Source organism: Neolamprologus brichardi, chromosome 3, assembly GCF_056152115.1.
Source record: "Neolamprologus brichardi isolate AB-2024 chromosome 3, ASM5615211v1, whole genome shotgun sequence".
NCBI classification, from domain to species: domain Eukaryota; kingdom Metazoa; phylum Chordata; class Actinopteri; order Cichliformes; family Cichlidae; genus Neolamprologus; species Neolamprologus brichardi.
In genome coordinates, this window is record NC_142106.1 from 25,462,035 (window position 1) to 25,481,738 (window position 19,704).

The 19,704-nt window shown below is 38.9% G+C and overlaps 1 protein-coding gene across 3 annotated transcripts in view; it reads left to right on the forward strand.

Moving 5' to 3' along the window:
- Positions 1-19,704, forward strand: part of arhgap36 (Rho GTPase activating protein 36) — a 78,837-nt gene that overhangs the window by 34,569 nt on the left and 24,564 nt on the right. The window contains exons 1-2 of one of the 3 annotated variants that reach the window (XM_035914880.2): positions 2,251-2,408; positions 12,673-12,829. In XM_035914880.2, coding sequence (XP_035770773.1) covers positions 12,694-12,829 — 136 coding nt within the window. In that variant the 5' untranslated portion in view covers positions 2,251-2,408; positions 12,673-12,693. Of the gene's footprint in view, positions 1-2,250; positions 2,409-12,606; positions 12,830-19,704 lie in introns of those variants that run through there. The other 2 variants (XM_035914879.2, XM_087835345.1) reach the window with 2 other exon arrangements.

A 19,704-nucleotide genomic window follows, 5' to 3' on the forward strand; every position in this document is an offset into this window, starting at 1 on the left:
ATTGTGTCCTTGGGCAAGACACTTCACCTACTGGTGATGGGCAGAGGGGCCGATGGCGCGATATGGCAGCCTCGCTTCTGTCATTGTGCCCCAGGGCAGCTGTGGCTGCAACTGTAGCTTGCCTCCACCAGTGTGTGAATGTGAGAGTGAATGAATAGTGGAATTGCAAAGTGCTTTGAGGGTCTCCAAAAGTGCTATATAAATGCAATCCATTATTATTATTATTATTATTATTATTATTATTATTATTATTATTATAAGCTCTGGCGGACTTGGTTCTATGGTAGGTCTTAAAGGGTTAAAGCTAGTAATTGTGGTTAACGAGCTGTATTCATAAATTGTATATACCGTAACTGGAACTGTATTAAAATGCTCTAGAAAGTACAAACTCGGTTAAGAAGTCAAGCTCAGTGAGGTAATATTAGCTGTCGTGAACCCTAACAGACAGCTAGCACCCTAGGGACCAGTTAGCGACCACATGGCAGCTGCAAGTAACAAGAGGAAGTTTGACTATTCCCTGAATGGTTGTGAGTGGCATCTGGAGGGTTTTTTTGTAGCTGCCAGTGTTACTTTCACATGGAATAAAGATCACATCAATCTCTTACAAAGTGACAAATATAGATCAGATTATTCCAAAGAAGGAATAAAATGAATATGTTTTTGTTTTTCTAAAATGGCGACAATTAATATGGTTAGTTCGTGGCTGTGAACAGATATCCACTGAATGTCTACAACTTGTACACAGACTAATATTACCGGAGCCTGTCAGGAATTCTCTCTTTTCAGTCTTTCGACTAAGAAACTTTATTTTATTAGTAGAACACTCTTCTTGAACACATGGTTTGCTGTGTTTGGAAACACAGTGAAATCTCTGTAAGAACTCCCTCAAACCAACGTCATGGTAACGCCTGCAACATTGGTTCAGCTTTGTTGCTATTTTTCAACCATGACTAGAAGTTGAGAAATTAGTGCCAGCCACTGATTATTCAACATCAAAATGTTTGGTGCCTCCTGTGCTGTTGGCCAACAGGCTGCTGGTAGAAACTGAGCTACTGCTGGGTAAAGTGAGAGAGAAGGAATGGCAGGAGGGTGGAGGTGACAGAGAGGTCTTTAGATGCAGGGACTATGACTGATAGAGGGACAGAGCGGGTGCAATAATAATGGAGAGAAGATGGAGCTGCCAGACAAGAGGGAAAAAGGAAGACCACTATCTTGGAAACATGGTAACTATTATTCCCTGGATTTGGGTCAGATCTGGTTCTTGGGCAGCTTTTAATATCCACTCACACTTGAGCAGATGTACTATGCTGTAGTATTCTTCCTCTGGTCGACTACTCCTTTTCTATTTTTCTTCTGAGCTCCACTGTCCTGTCTGTCCTTTTTATAGAGCTTTTATCCTGTCGTTTTAATCCTCCTCCTACTCAGTCCCTCCCTCCCTCCCTCCATTTACTTACTTCCCTCCTTCAGGCGCTTCTTCTCTTTCTACCTCGTCCCTCCTTTCTACCTCCTTTCCTCAAGTCATCCTCTAAAACCTCGCCTCTTTTTACCCACTTCCATCAGCTTACCACCTCCTTATTTTTTTCCCTTCTTCTCTTTATGTAACTATTTCTTCTTATCTGCCTCCTTTCCAGTCTCCTAAATTAACACTCTCTCGCCTTTTTCTACAACCTGTCACTTTTATCTCATACGCCCTTTTTCATCACTTCTGTTTTTCTTTCTTATATCTCAGTTTAACTTGTCTATCTTCTAATTTCCCGCATATATCTTGTCCTCTTTCCTGTGTCCCTATCTCATTTTCATCTCCTTTTTAGACCCTTCACTTTTTCCCTTTTGTCCTCTGCATTTTGTTTCCTTCATTCTTCTTCTAACCTTATACTGCTTTTCTACTTATTCTCTCCTGTGGTCTCCTTAGCCTCTTCCCCATTTACCACTCCTACACCTTCCTCCCGCCCTTATCTTTGCTCATTTTCTAACTACTTGTTTCCTATTATGCCCCATCTTTCTTTCAATTTCCTCTCCTTACTTATTCCCTGACACTTTTTCATCTTCCCTACCTCTTTCCATCACCTCTTCCTCTCCCTTCATTGCTCCTTTTTTCTTTCCTCCTCTTTTCCTCTGTCTTGTGTTTATGTTTTCAGTTCCTGAAAGTCAAGTCAGCATGCGCCACTCCTCCTCCTGCTCTCGTAATCACACTCATTCTCAGCCCTCCCCATTCCCCCGTGCCCTCCTCTCTCTCACACTCTGTGTATATCCCATTCGGCCACTTTCCGCATTAACTCCTAGTCGTCAGTTTCATTCAACTCAGAGCTGATATGCGGCTGTTTCTCTGATCAAAGTCTGTATACAAGGAGGCTCAGAAATCTGGAGGACCACCTGTTGCATTTTGATTGAAAGACGCCCCAATACAGGTACAGACTTTGTGTTTGTTTGAGGGTTGAAGCAAGTGCACTTTGCCATCTGCTGCTTTACCTGTCTGTTGTGATTTTCAGTGCTTCTGTTACCTGTCAGAGACCTGAGTGATGATGCACGTCTTTTCTTAATGACTTTCTCTAAATTTATCATTTTATTCGCATTATTTTGAGACCATGGCGGTGTGCTTATGTAAAGACAAAATCTCAAGTATTAGGATGTTTCGTTACACCTAAAACATCTCCTGTGCTTCCCCAGAAAAATCTGATATTATGCCTAAAATAAAACTCTCATGTTTCTTAAACAGTTCGTAGAAACAGCAAATGTCGTGGGAGCTCCATTAGCTATAATTAGGCGGGAACATTATTTTGTAAACACCATTAATTCAGTCATTTGAAGATTGTAAATAAGCTTATTTAATTAATCACCTCAAATTAGGTCACGCTTTGGGGTAAAGGAAAACCATGAAATAATCTGGCACTCCTGAGAAACACAAGGAAAAATACAAGCTTTTTTTTTTTTCAAATGTAGTCAGTTAAAATGTGACTTTAAAAAAAATATTTATACTGCAAATAACACCATACATGTCCATGCATAATGCATAAGCAACGTTTCAGCATCATCCTATGAATCCACTTCTATTTGTATTCATCTGCTGGCTAAGCTTTGAGTTTCAGACAGCAAGGAGTCTGTGTGAGCCCCTTAAAATCCCCGAGTTTTTCTGTGCTTTTATAACTCGAGTTGTGGGGACATAAAAGTGATAACAAGCTCAGTCTGTCTTTATTGTTGGGGACATAAAGCATGTAAAATGTAACATTTTAGAGTGAAGAACAGAGTGTAATGTCTTCTGTAGGGATAAAAACATATTATCTGTGGTTGTATACTTGCATTACTCATACAGTGGGGACATACAGATTTACGTGACCACTTAGTGAGGACTCGACTACTTTTGGTGATGAAAAGCGCATCCTTATAATCTACAACATTTCACATTACGTGACAGGATGAAGACTAGAGTGTAATCGCTTCTAAATTATGTGTGTGTGTGTGTGTGTGTGTACTTGTTTTGCTGATATTGTGGGGACAAATGTATTTACACAGCTGCTTACTGGGGACTTGACTTACCTTTGCAGATGAAAAGCACCTTTATGATGTAAAAAATTAGACATTTCAGGATGAAGACTAGAGTGTAATTTAGTCTTTTGTGTGTCTCTGTGTGTGTGTGTGTGTGTGGCAACATGCCAGTTCAGTCAGGACTGACACAATACCATTGCTGTGTCGACGCAGGATCCGTCTTTGTGGCTCGGCCGTCAGTCTTTAGCACTGCCAAGGGGCCTATTAGCTTTGCCTGTCTGTTTACGCGTGTGTCTGTGTATGTTTGCGCATGTGTGTGTGTGTGTGTGTCTCTTTCCGTCAGTGAACAAGCAAGTATCTTTGCATACTAATGTATGTTAAGCTCACTCTGTGAGGTGGTTTTTGACAACATCCTAATTAGACCAGCCGCCGTTCCTTATTTATTCTAAGAAAAACAAGACGTGGAGCTGCATAATGTGAACATAATGTTCCTTCATTAGAAAGGAGCAAGGAACCACAGAAGGTACTGCACGTATTATTTGCATGTGTGTGTGTTCGACATACTGAAAGGAAAGGAGGAAATAAAAAAGTCATTTGTGTTCTCACGGACTGTTTCATTCTTTTCAAACGAGATAGTGTTTTTGAACAAGCTGGAAATCTGCTTTACCATGTCACTTTGTCTTTTCCTACTAGGATTTTGGTATTTTAATTAATAAATACAGTATATTATTTTGTAGAGCAGCTTTATCCACTTGTCCCTTGTGGCACTTACTTCATAAATCTCCATATAACAGTATTAGGACGGAAAGGGTCAGTTTATATATTAGACCTATTTATAACTTAAGCTTTACAGAGAGCCTACGGGATTCTTATTGTCCCTCACCAGTGAAGCGGCAAAGCCATTAGTGCAGCACGAACAGATAAAATGCTTTGTTTAGTACAGAACTGGGCATCCAAAGAACATGTTCTGTATACTCTTTTCTCGTGGATGTTTTAAATTTGAAGAAGGAAGCTGTATTAGCTTTCTACATTTTCAAACAGCTGTGAAGGAGAGTGAAATTAGTAATATAGCTTTTGCTATTATAGAGAACTTTGTGTGTTCAACCAGCCACACGCAATTCGCATACATCCATACCTGTCAGTTTGTAATGGTATTTGATATGTATATGCAGTGGACTGAATGGCTGTTATTAGTTGTTAGTGCCATACATATCTCCACAGGACGCTGAATGGATGTATAGCATGTGTTGTTTCCCAGTTAAACAGAGTCAAACTCAACTGTGACCAGTGAGTTTCATCCTCATCTTTTTGACTTAACATTTTCTTTATGATATGCTCTAAACTTTTGCTTTTTGATGCTGTGGTTTATCAAATGTACTCGGTTGGGGGATTGCAAAACGCACCCTTGTGTTTAAATTTACCCTTTCGAAATGTAAGGAACTTCATAGTTTTTATAATGTTGCAAGATTACATTTGCCAGGACATTTAACAACAGAGATCTTACGTGCATGTCTTTGCATGACCACCAGATGTCTCCTACATAAATCTCTCTGGTGCTAATACACCTTCTCAAAACTGGGTCCAGCTCAGTTTCCTTTCTACTCCCCCCTAGACCTGTCCGGGAGGTTCGTCAGTTTCCATGGTCATTTAAAACTTGTATATCCATAAAGGCACAGTGTGAACTAAATGGTGTCAGGCTTGCTCAGGGCCCCTCCACAAGATATATCCCTGATTTAGAGAAAAATACTGTAATAGCATTATATTAAGAGGTTCTCAGGGTGCACTTACACCAAGCTTGGTTGCCTTGTACTGTGCCTGAGAATACCTGTACCCCCTCTACAGTTCACCTTTTTTCATACTGAGCTTAAGTATGTGGTACCAGCGACAGCTTTAGGTTTTCTCAGGCAGGTTTAATATGTAAGGTGAAGACCCCACAATAATACAACTGAACCAGGTCTGAGAAATGTACCCAGCAATACCATAGATCAATCACACAGGACAACAGGGGGAGGTCAAGCACACTCAATTAAATTAAATTTTTATTTATATAGCGCCAAATCACAAGAGCAATCGCCTCAAGGCGCTTTATATTGTACAGTAGATCCTACAATAATAGATACAGAGAAAAGCCCAACAATCGTATGACCCCCTATGAGCAAGCACTTTGGCGACAGTGGGAAGGAAAAACTCCCTTTTAACAGGAAGAAACCTCCGACAGAACCAGGCTCAGGGAGGGGCGGCCATCTGCTGCGACCGGTTGGGGTGAGAGCACTCATACACAGTATGGATCATCTGGTTTGAGTACACCCTTGTTTAGAATCTATAGTTGAGGAAGAACGAGAAAAATCTTTTTTTCATTATGTACCAAATGTTTTTCCCTGATTGCTCATGCGTCTTTGCTTTTGTGTCCCTTAATCAAAATTATGAATTGTCTGATAAAATACATATTTTCTCAACCTTGGCAGTATAAGCATCAGGATATTATGCAAAATACACAAAAAGAAAAACTGTGTTACACAGGGTCATCATTAAAGAGAGCATATACATAAAGACTGGGGCACTTTACATGAATAGAATCGGATCTTGTGTCAATTATTTCCTTTTATGTACTGTAAAAATATTAATGTTGCTCCACAAGGGGGTCTTTAAGGAATCATTGACCACCCTGAACATTTTCTCCTTTGTAACTTTTCCTTGGACCTGAACAGTTTGAAAATCCCTGCTGTATGTCAGCCAAAAAGTTTTTTGGGATTCAGGGAAAATCTTGCTTTTTCCGGCTGATAATTCGACCCTGCAGGGGTTTGAAATCTTGGGCAATTGCAGTATATTTGTCGTAGCTTTATTAATACACATTACATTACAGTTTTACATACACTCTAGTTTTCAAGCATTCCCAGATGTTTGGTTGAACAGGGAATCAATAGTCGTCTCAGCAAATAAATAAGCAATGTTTTTATGTTAATGGAAACAATTAAAATGTTCTTGTAATTCAGGAAAAATGAACCACCTCCTCACCTCCTGGTAATGAATGAGAACGAGAGGCAGTATTTATCTTTGCCTCATTTGCACAGTTTGGCCAAGAAGGTAGAAGGTGGGTGGGGGGCAGAACAAAATGCTGAGGTTAATGATGTGCACGGTGAGAAGCACCCAAGGGAGAGACGACTATACACAAAACAGCAGCGTGGGGGGGAGTGAAAAGCATCCGAGAGCTCTCACACCATGTTTCTTACTGTGTTGTGTCATCAGACGGGGGGCACAACATCAGAACAAGGTTATATGACCTGCTTTTAAATGCAAACTCAAAAACGGGCCCAGTTTTAGCAGGTGCTGCTTTGAACAACACGTCCTTGATTGCAGTGATCAGTGTCCTGTTTGATCTGCTGATTTGCTTCTTTCAAGCTCCGCAAGGTGTCATCTCTTATGTGTTTATCTGTCATCACGTTTCCAAGTTCTGTGAGAAGTCAGAGTTTATTTTGGTAAACGTCTGGGGAAAAAATGAAAAAGCTTTTCTTTTACTGTCTAAAATCAGTAATGAGAGGTTTAGGTCATTGTATTCCACTTTCTGCTACCTTCCTGTGTGGTTTGTCTTTCATGTGGCTGCACTGCCTCATTTCCTAGTTCCTGGTATTGAAAACTCATGATTGTACAAAAAGAGAAAACCTACAGAGTGAAGGAGGGTCTTATTTTAATAGTCAACTAAGTCAACAATACTCTTTTTAAATCTTTTTTCTCCTCGTTTTCATGGTGAAATGGATTGGAAAGATTGGAAAGTAGTTACTACGATCAAATACTTTGTGTAAAATAGGTTTGAGTTTAGACTACAGTGATTTCTTGTTAGTTTTACATCAGCGAAAGTTTTGTATCACAAGAGGAAAAAGAGCACAGAGCCAGACATGACACATTTCCCACACATTATTAATGAAAATAAAATTGTATCTGTAGCCGAGTAACTCAACATTTACCACACCATTCCTTACATCCGATTTGATGTAATCAGAACATCGTGAATAGCAGCGCTCACTTACTGATTGTAGAAACGCTGGATTGTGGTCGGTGAACATAATTGTTTTAAACATGGTTGAAGCAGAGTGAGATTGCTTAACGCTGGGGAAGCAGACACTGGGATCACAGCTGGTAATAACAGGGTAGATGCCAAAATGTAGCCTCCGAAGATTACAAAACATTAACTTGCAAAAGTTTGCATATTTTGGTAATATTAACCACAATGATCATCCAGATATCGGCAGCATTAAGGGCTTGAATTTAAAGCAGCTCGTCTTGGTTTTCAACTTTCACCTGGACCCACGTGAGCTGAATAACTCACATGATGTCTCACAAATGAATCATAGCTTTCCCCTGTGACTCTTAATGACTCACAGGATGACAGAGTGGGTCAGATGTTCTCAAGGCGAGATTGCCAATAGGGGTTAATACCAGGCACTCTGCATGAACTTCTAGAGTTTTTGGTAGTAGTGTCCAGTCGAGAAGAAAAAGACTGGCATGGTATTCCAAACCACTGACCTTAACAGCTATGGGAGGTGCTACCGTAGTAAAAAAACAAACAAACCAAAAAAAAGAAGAAGGAGAAACTCTAATGGTTGCAGAAGCAAGAGTTTCTTCCCAGTGAACGAATCTCAGTACGTGGTAATTTGGAATTTTTAATGACTTCTTTGAACTGTTCTTTTTCCAGGGTGGAAAGACTATACATCTTTCTGACTTTAGAAAAACAAGAATCTGTGTGCAAAAGTATTTGGGTGTATTTTATCGTTTTTATCATCTTCTTATGAGATTTGTTTTCTTTCTATGGACAATAGGTCATAGGAGATTGATTTAAAATACATACCGGCTCAAATAAATACACACTCACTTAAATATTTTAATAAGTGGTGCTGAAGGACCTACAATGTCTTTTAACTTGTCAAGGCCAAGGCCTATAACCTTCTCATTGCTACAACTGGTAACTTCTCTTTACTACCATAAAAATAATTTGTTTGACACTCATAGGATTGACCAATACTCGGGACGATGGAAAGGTCCAAGGCCACCAAAAAGCCCAAAATACCAAAGTATTGGCCAAAGGTGCAATACTGAGGTGCAACTTGCTAAGAGACATTTAATCAATTATTAGTCGGGATGTGAATGTATTTGGGCCTGCATGCATACATTTGAACCTGTGTAGAGAAAATCCAAAATAAATTCAACCTTGTTCACCAATTCTTGTTTATTTTATTGATTGATTGATTTAAATCATCAAAGCTGTATGCTGCACAGTCATTCCACCCTGAGAAAAGAACAGCTTATATTTAAACTTCTGAGCACAACTGAAATTGTTCATGAAAGCAGAGTTTGAGATATGTTGATCCATCCTGAATGTGTGGTGAGACCATTCAAACATCCACCACAGCAAGAGAGAAAATACACACAAGGTATAGGTTTAAAAACTGCTCATGAGATATGACATTTAACTTAAATGTCATGTCTAAAGTTTGGCATTTTATAGAGCAAACCATATTGCCTGTGGTATTGTTTTCCACTGAACCCTGCTGCTTTGAGTGAGTCCATGTTACCATTTTTAGAAAATGTGGATGAGGCCTCAGCGCTCTTTTGTGGGCAACTTTCATCATTCATCATTTCACTTTCACCACAGCCCATTTGTCTGGTTGTGTTTAGCATTAAGAGCAAAGTAATTTTGTTCAATCACACTGTGCAGTCTGCATTTAGTCATGAGAAAATCATGCACATGTGGATCTGTTTCCACACTCACATAGTGCACAGCGAGACCTTCAGAGAATGAAAAGGAAAAGATAACATGACTGAACTAAGCGAGAAGACAAGAAATAACACAACTGTGAGAAGTGTGAAGTCATACTTACTAAATATTTTTATGTATTAAAGGTTGTCATAAATGTTTATATCAACCTATCAAACGAGCCTTGAACTTGACCTTCGGGTACAAAGAACCACTTTATGGCACTTTAATTTTAATCTGCTATCTATATCCTGATAGCGGTTAACATTTGACCACCACAAGCAGCTGTTTCTTGGACACATGTACAAATGTCTGTTGTGATTTAACCACAATTCTCATGTTAACTGTTGTTTATAACTGTTTGTAAAACCTTACTAGACCAACTGGCATGCATCAGCAGCATGCTAGTGTTTTATGGGAACAATTAAAATCCATAAACATAATATTAGTGGTCTTTTTCTGGACTCTAAAATAAAAAGTGGGTTGGGTCTACTAGCCATTTCATTTGGGACTAGCTCATGAGCGCCATCTGCTACACCCTGAACTGCAGCCAGTTTCTTTAGACTGCTGTGGAGTTATTAGTACAAGTTCTCTCCTACAACTAATTTCACAGCAGTTGGTGACGTAATCACAACCTTTAATCTTTTGATTTGTGTTGCTGAACAGAACTATTCTTATATACAAAACAATCCAAATTCGGAGGTCAGGGAGGAGGAGGGTGTGGACGACAACTAGGTCATCTCAACTTTGATGCTATGTTCCGGCTTTTCACAAAGTTTAATGAAGTTCAGCTTTAGTTTGGGAGTTGACCAACAGTTTGTCAATTTTTTTTAGAATAATCAGTAATAATAATAATAATCAATAATCAGCAGAGAAACATATTGTCACTAAATATGATCCTATTAGTTAATAGTTTTTCAGTATAAAGTTCTTCTCTTCTACATTTTTTGTCATATTTTACTTTTTCCTTGCTAATTGTATCTGACACCTGTGGAGAATATTATTTCATCCAAAGTACTGTAAATGTTTATTGAATACAATGCATAGTCAAAGTCTAAAGGAGTGGGGTCTTTAGATCTTTTTGGCTTAGGACCTTCTTCTCATGTTTCGGATCTCCTTTAGTTTTTAACAAAGAGACGTTTCCCTACAAACTTCCCATGCGGTTTCATTTAACCACACGCCACAAGAATTTGAGGCACAAAGATGTAAAGTTATCCCATCTGGACGTAATTTTTACAAACTAAAAGATTACAGAAGTTGGCACAATCCTCCAACCACAGTGAGGAACCTAACCCCAATGTGGTGAACCAGAACAACCACTGGCATCGTGGCAAACAGAGGTGGTTTGAAGTCACCTCAGATCATAGAAGTAAATCAACGAGTTGCTAAAGACGACAGTACAGTTTGGACGTATTGGTTACTTGATTTGCACAGTTCCTATACGCTTGGGCTCTCCGAAAAGTCGCACAGCATGCATATATTAGAAACACATGTTTGTCTGACAGGGTGAACGGGTTGTGGAGCACAGACTTAAGATCTGGAATGTGATTGTCTGCTTCTTATTAACCTGCGGCCTCTTCATCCCTCCATCAAACACTCCCCCCCATTACCCCTCCGCGCTTCCTCTCAATATTCACCTGATATTGTTTTTCCTGTTTTCTTAGCATCTCTTAAAATCTCTTGATTCTACCATTCTTCTTCTACTCTCCATCTCCATCCTTATTTATTAGCTCTGTGATTTAGCTCCTTGCCCTCCTACCTGCTGCTCGGTGAGAATCTAGTAGAAGATAAACCGTGTTGAGGTTAAAATTGAATGTTCTCCACATTTCCAAAGAGAAACTGGGATCAGCCCTAACACTTACAATGCCTTCAAAAGACTTTAAGCTAATGCTTATTCGATCTGTGACTGTGTCTCAACCACTGAAATGTTTACCACAGCAAAGAAGAACTTCTTAAACACTTTGGGCCTTCAAGTAAACTAAGGAGCATGAGAATATATAGTGTGTGTACAGTGATACGTTACAATGTATACCATCTATGACTTTGTGTTTAAACTGTGCAGTTCAATCTTACCACCTTACAGAGATAGTAGCATTTTAATATTTTGGGCTTCAAACTGATGCCACAATGGACAAAAAAGCCTTACTTACATTAAATAATACAGGTTAAGTTTAGGGAAAAAATCACAAAAATGTGAAAACTGCGAAACTTCCCTCCAAGTTACCTGAAAATGTAAAATTCCCACCTTGAAATAGTTCGAAATTGCTAGGGCATTGATAGTGTGGTGAGTTTTTGAATAATCTTTCAGAAGATAAATATTTAAATGAGGAATGGTGAAAACTCATTTTTAAAAGCAGATTTAATTTCCCTGTTGTCCATTCAAGATCAGGTCCTGTTTGTACACTGTTGTATAATCTTAATATTTTCCAGCTTTAGCCAGTGCTCGCTATGAAGATGTTTGGCAGCCTGCTAGAGAATTAAGGGGGTATCTAGGCTCTAAGCAAAGATAGATTTAAAGAAATCGGAATACCTTTTGATTAATAACATTTTATCAATATGAGATACAGTAAAGCAGACTAATCTGGAGTTGCAGTTGGTAATGGTTGCTTCTTATAGTACTTCCATTTATTGATGCACCAATATTATTATCATGTTGCCTTCAAGCAGAAAAAAGCTGAAAATGTTTGTAGATTAAACCTCACTAACTAAAACAGTAGAAATCCTCGATACAATATTTTTAATTTCCTTTGTTTTGTTTTTTCTTTTTTGTATGCTTTAGAAAGGGTTATTCTTCGAAATTACTAAAGTTGAGTTATTTTTTTTAATCAAGAAGTTTTATACCAAGATTGGCTCCAATAACCCTTATAAACAGGCTCATCTAGAGCCACAGAAGACTTAGTATAAAATGTGCAATGTAATTTAGGTTTGTTGTTATGACAAATGCAGGCTTCCTGTGTTAAACTTGTGGATTTCCCCCTTTTTTAAAAGGTCAGGTTGTGTCTGCAGAGATTTAATGAGCTTTTACTGTGCAAAGATCTCAAGGTCAACAGACAAAAAGGGCATCACAATAGGTTTTTGTAATAAAAGGCTAAGAATAAAAATAAATACAGGCTTAAGACTAGTGAAAACAAATGAACACGCTGACTTTTTTGATGAGAAACATGGTCTCTTTCTTTATCTTGTTACACAGTGAGAAAAGCAAAGCACATAAGAGTGTGCTTACTCACAGCTGAATCCTTTGTTTTTGCTTTTGAAGATTTTTTTTTTTGCCTTTAAGTAGTTGATGGTTTGTTGGCAATGGTCAGAGACTGCATGTCAGTGGAGATTTGTGTTTTGTTTTTTTAGTTTGAAGACCATCTGGTACCCGTTGATTAATGGCTTGTGTTTCTTCAGGTATTTTTGTGAACTCTGTATCCTTTAACCATCTCTTTTCTCTGCAGGGGGATCACACGTGGGCCACCATGTTGGGACAGAGCGTGCGGTTACAGCCAGTTCCCATCCAGAGCCTATCGGAGCTGGAGCGAGCCAGGTTACAGGAAGTCGCTTTGTACCACCTGGAGGAGAGGGACCTGGACTTCAAGATCAGCATCCCTAAAGGTAAGGGGGAAGGACAGAGATGGTGTTTCTAAAGGATCTGATGGTGGTTGAGTGTAAACTGATTTCTTAACTGGATTCCTTAATATTTTCCAAAGTACTTCCATTCATTTTTAGCACTCATATACTACCTTTATTGATTTGGAGGCTCAAATATTCAAGACTTTAAAAAAAAAAGAGTTAGTTTAAGCCATACATATTTGATCTTTACCCGAAAGAATTTGGACTGATGGAATCTGGGACTAAACAAAAATGGGCGTCATGGGAGTTGAACCTTTGTCTGCCATATCATCCTGAGAACTGGCCTATTCATTTATGTCCTCTGTAATGGGGATTTGTTTATAGTCTGTATCTTCTGACTTATTTGAACTACCCTACTAACTCCTGAGGCACTAAACAGAGGACATCCTGGGCTTTATATTAATATGTCATGTGTTTGGGTGGCTTCTTTTAGCTCCAAAGAGGCAGAACATCATAAATAAAGTTAAATAGGAATATTCTTTTGTCCTTGGTTCTCAGGAGGATATAAAAGTCTTGAGGACTTCTTAGTCACATCTACCTTCTTATTACCTTGGTTTCATAGTATTAGGTTTTACTGGTTTTGAGGCATCAAAAGGATTTGGTTTGATTTTTTAAATAAAAAAGCAGCATTATTTGAGTTAAAAGACACCCTTTGTTACATTGACCATCATGGAAGGATAACCTGTAATTTCTGGGTTTCCAGGCTGCCAAGTCCTACACCGGCTTACATTTTATTGGTTTACTGAAAATGGGTGACTTTAGAAAATCTAAACTATAAATAGTAAATAAGTTACTTAAGTAATTGTGGAACATAACAAATAACCCCAATCTGAGAGAAAATCAGTTTCCTCTGACACATAATTGAGAATGCTGTTAAGTCACATGCGAAAGTAATTGTTTGGAAATGGGCCTAAACTTTGTGTAACTTGCAAAGACATGTGATAGCCAGAGTTCAAGTTTTGCCAGAGTATTTTTTGTGTTTCTGTTGATTTCTGAAATAGCATTTAAGTTGCAAATCAGTTTTTAAATTTGGCACAATCCCCTGTAGGGAAGGCAAGGAGGTAAAGTTTTAAAAACATGAAAAAATGCTATGTCCGGCCATTAAATTCATAGGGACAGGGCATGATAGTTACTCCATTACAATAGCTTCCCAGAATAGTGAAACTGATGAAGGACTTTGTTTTTGTGACCATTGCTGCCAATTTAATGCAGTTAAATTTCATTAGTCAGTCTTGGTGGTGAGGCGGATTGGTCTCCTTGAGGTTTGAGAATAAAAGTTCACGATGACCTGGTGAGTATGGCGACAGTTTTGTTAGCCACACTCAGCCAAACTTAGACTGAACTGCCCTAAAGCAAAAACAACAACTCAGTCTGCCAGGGGAGCCATAACAGCCTGTCTATGAATCTGAGGAATGAGCATTAGGCAGGAAGACATTAAGGATAATCGGGAACGGAATCCAGGGTGTCAGATTGATAAGGAAGGGGAAAGGGAGGCATGGTGATTTCTGTTAATTGACTCTTTATCTCAAATAGCATTGGATAGGGTCATGATTTGTCTTTTTCCCACCGCTAGGGGTGATGATATGAGATAGCTGGGTATTATTCACTTCTTAAACCACCGACCAGTACTGCTGTTTCCAAGTCATAGTCTAGCTGGTATCGTTTTGTTTTTTATTTTAAACTTGTGCAGCTGTCCTGGTGTGAGTCATTATGGCAAAATGTGCTATGGGAGACACCTGTTGCAGCAGGAACTCCCAAAATTGTGGACGAATTGTTGAATGTTAATACACTTGATTTATGCAGTAGTGTTGCATAAACACTGCTTTTACAGGGGTGTAGGTTTTCCAGATATGGCTATTTAGTTTTCGTGTAACAATGTAAAAATGGTGACTGATGAAGCATAGGTTCAAATGTCAGCACATTAACAGGGGTTGTAACCTGTGCGTTGTTCCACCAAGTATGTGGCTAGAGACTTGGCACACATGTGTACACCTTATGGGTTACTGGTAATTTAATGAATTAGCTCTTCCAAACTATACATGACTATTTGATATTTGTGCATGTATATTTCCATTTTTACTTTTGCACGATTTCGTTCCCCGCCCTCATTTATACCTCATCCTCTTCCTTGACTCAAACTTCCTCTAATGAACTGACACACAAAAACACGCATAAATATTTTTTTAAAGAAGCCAGCTAACCAACAATAAAAGCTGGTTATATGCTAACATTAGCTAACGCTAGCTAACATTACCTAAAATTATGCCAGCTAACGTTAGGCTCGAGTAGCTTAAAAATCACACTTACCTCTTATAAAAAGTTACATTCTCACATTGCATCAGTTTATTGAGTGAGTATCCGGATACAATAAGGTTTGATCTATTTCAAAGAAAGTTTCACCAGTGCTGGCTAAAAGCAGCTAACAGTAACAAAAACAACAGCTAACAGCAGCTCTTAGCAAGAGAAAAGTTAGCAACTCACGTCAGTATCGCTGTCATCAGACAGAACAAAAAAGACATGGACACAAATTGTTGACTAATGGAAAAATTAGACTGACAGGCTATACTTACTTACAGAGGAAGGTGCCCACTGTGTCAAGGGTTATGGACTTGAATTGGGAGGAGTAAGAAAACCAAAATACAGTGCAATCTGCTGTACACTGACATATACTGTTGATATTAACTGTATCTGGACTGAATTGTAAAGGTGGTGGTGAAGGAGACAAAGTGATATAGCAGTGTTTCATGTAGTTTAAATTAATTCTTGCCACACTGAGTTGCCCAAATTCAGGCTTTGGTGGTGCTTGGTTTTCTTAGTCTTACATCAGACCTACATGTAAATCTTGTGTACCCTTTTGAACTCTGAAGGACTCAATCCATCTAATAAAGTGGGCTAGATTCACTAATAAACTGGAAATTCCTCCCACACCTCACAGACTGCAGACCAGGAGGTTTCCTCTTGTGTTTATTGAGGCTGGAAGGGTCAGTGAGGTCAGGAGGATCACTGGGGCTGATGCTGAGGAAATATGGAAATATTCGACTGGTGTCTCTGTATGATCAGGATCTGTTGGTGGCTTTTCGCCTGTGAGACCAGCTGCTATGTAAGCCTCTTTTCTCAGACTCAGAAGCTCTCTCCCATACTACTGTTCTCTTGCAGGGTTATTAACCCTTCGACCTCCTCAACTTTGACCATGTCGCTGATTGAGGCTGGGTATACTTAAGATTTCAAATAAACAGTGGAGCTCAATTATATCAAGGGCTTTACAATTCCCCTTGAGTATAAATTGGGATACGACCACTTTACTTCTGCAACTTTTCACAAAGCATGCATGCACCAAAATGGGCCTACAGGCCCTTGTGGAGATTTTTTGTAAACAAAATTCCTGTGTTAATGAAAAAAAATTGAAGTGTAATTTAATTCACCTTAATTTCATGCCTAAAATTATCCAAAGCACGAGTGGGGAATTCATTTTTCCAATGGCCCACATAAGAAGCTTGGACTGTTGTAGAGAGCCGCACTTATCTGAGCGGCCCTCCACAACAGTCCCAGTTTCTTACAACATAATAGGAGGAACTATTTAACTATTTACAATCCACACATGAATACATGGGGAAAAACATTCTCCCATTTTCTGCGTCGTATAAAGTCCCATGAGGTTTTTATAGGTTCCACTACATGAGACCTTCTAAATTAGCTCCTTTAACTTGAGCATATTTAAATAAAACAATACCTGCATTGCCCTTTTTACCTGCAGGTTTTATACTGGCCTCATGTTCTAGCTGTGATTCAATCTTCACATAAACGATGGATGTGGCTGCCTGAAAATTGCCATAAACGTCAATTCTGTGGTAGACAAAATCATCTCCAGCCTCCTCGCCCTTCATCTCAGTAAACTTTCTCAATGAGTTTACGGTCTCAATTGTTAGTTTAAAGTCTTATTTAATAAAATATTTGTTCATTTAGTAAATTGTGGTCACTATTACAATGAAATAGAGGAAAAACAGGATACGCAAACAGGCACATCTAACGATAACCAAATAGCTAACCCTTGGTTGATCAGATTCAAAAATGCCCAACATGAGATTTTCTGTCAGGATCTCTTTATTCATCAGGAGACATCAAGTGGCCATCTTTTAAAGTCTATTGACTGCATTGGAGAGCTGGTAACACCAGCTGCACTATTTTTTAATATTCACTTGACAAATAAATATGCTCAAATATATGATGTATCATTTCTTTTCTCTAAATGGATCGGATTGAATGTTTAAAGTTTGCTAGGTGTCAGTTTTCTTTTCTCATTAAATTTGCTGGTCCCCGCTGCAGCTCAACAGATTCAAAGTGTGCCTTCTAAGCTGTATTTTTTTGTTTTCCTCACTCATTGTTTGTAGCGGTGATAACATAAGGAGAGAGGAACCCAGCACCGGACAGAAACGTTCAAGACATTTGTGGATGTTTAAACTTTCTGCATTTGACTGATCTACAAAGTTCAGGACCTTTTGTTGGAGGTCTTTAGATGTTTAAATCAGCTTCAAAAGTTTCGAATGTGTGGGTGTTTTGGTTGTTCACTGAAGTATCTGGGTATCTGTACATACAAGGCTTTGTTTGAAGGTCTAGTCACTCGCTAGATGTCCACTCTCTGGATGTCTGACAAACATCTGAGGCATCCAAAACAAACTCAAAGTCTATTTCTTTCAGCAGCTCTTTCGGATTTTCACACATGTCCAAAATAAGTATGTGTGGTGGAATTTAGTGTGAAGACGCCCTGGAAACTTCTGACTTCAGGCAACACATATTGTGATTACCCTTGTAAAAAGAGGACATTTTTAGCTATGTTTAGCACGAGATTAACCATCTGCAAGTGAACTTCTACGTCAATGTTTTGCACTAATATAATGGAAATTTGTCCAGTAACCTTTTAATGATGTTATGACATAAAACGCTACTTTTGCTCATCTAATGTTATCATTGTTGCTCAGTGGGATCTTGTTTAGTTTGTCCAATGCTCTGTTACAAATTTATTGGCTTCTCGCATTACTTAAAGTCTCACAAGAGAGGAACCTTCGTAACGCATATGTTACCCATGTTGTGAGTCACGTTTTATGCCCTTACAATGTAAATACACTTTAGAGTGAACACTTGTTTTGATATTAATGCTCCAAGAAAATCTACTTTTAGCAGATAATGTTTCTAATGTATGACACATCCTGTGAGACTCCCCGTGCTCCGTGCTTTTGGGAAATCTTGTTCTTCTCTCTTGTTCTTATGTGTGTTTGTCCCATCAGGTCAGGGTTCAATTAAACAGTAACGTTAATGGGAAAGATGACTAATTCACTTTATACCGTCTGTTTTCTTACTTGTTTTTGTCCCCCACCCCCGTGGTGATCACTACTATCATGGTAGATATCCTTAGCATATGTGATTTTAATGCTCCAACATAAACTTCAGAAATATCCCATGTTGACGAAATAAACTTTAAATGCCTTGTGCTCCTGAAAAAGAGCCGGCTTTGATTTAGTGATGTTGTAAACAGCAGACTCACTGACCCAAACAGTTTCTTCCAAGATACGTAAACCCAGTGAGAGCGAGATGGTGTGCAGCTTGTAAAACAGCTCACGCTCATACTTTCCTTGTTTCTTTATGAAGTCAACTTTTCGGATAATGAGCAGCAGCGGCAGCAGATGTGAAGAACTTAATTAACCGGAGAGGTTTGTGTAAGAAAAGCAGAACATAAATCGATTATTTAACCTAACAGACCGTTTTATTTGTAGTAAATGACCATATAAGTGCATGTGTAAATGAACTAAAAGCTCACAGTGTATATATGCCTAAAGGTGATGTAATACAGTTATTAATACACTTAATCTGGAAAAAGAAAACAGGCTGCTACTATCTATGAATAACTGTGACGAGCTTAGAAAAGCTCATTTTATTTGCCTTAAAAATGACTCCTTCAGCTCTCACACATCTCAGTCTCCAAGATTCTCTATCTTGAGACAGTTTCCTCTGCCCGTCTCACAGACAAAGTGCTCTCTGAGTAAGTGTGGGAATATTCCTCCTCGGTTTCTCCCCTGGGCTGTAATCTCTCCAGGCCACCCAGTCTATTACAGTCTCAGCATCACCTCCCGTTGCGCTCCCTCCCTCCAGTCCGTCTTTTGTTGCTTTTTTTCCTCCCCATCTCCGTACGTGTTTTCATTCCTCGCGTTTCATCTCACTTTTCTCTCTATGTGCCCGCTCCCTTTTTTCTCTGGGTGCTTCATTCTGCTGGAACTGAAGGACAAATCGCTCCCATAAACCTTCTCCAGTGTGTTTGTACAGTTTGTATATATTCCACTCTCCATTTATTTTCATGCGTGGCCCCCGTATGCAGGTATTTGAATGTTTTATGCATCACAAGTGTGGTTTTTAGTTTTGCTGGCAGGGTCCAAGGAATTCTTTGTGAAATGTGTTGGTACTTGTGTGACAGATTTTTCTCTTATTTGGTGTGGTCTGGAGTTCATTCTCATGCCCTGTTTTATGAGTCGCTGCTCTGCAGGGACTGCAAACTAACTCTCTCTCCACTTCCTCTCGTTTTCCTTCCTTTTCTTTTTTGTCCTTTTATTACTTCCCTGCATCATTTCAGTCTGTCCTATTAACACTTAAAACTCTTGGCTTTTTACCTGTAGTTGGATTTGTGCTTACGATCCTTAAATATTTATTAAACCAGGTGAGCATCTTTGACATGATGATTTTCTAGTCAAGTATACAGCAGCAAGATATAAAAAGTTACGCATTAAAAAGAGTAAAAACTTTAAATGCTTTGATAATCTGAAATATATGAGCACGGGCTGCTTCACTGGTTACTCATTGTTAGTACTGGG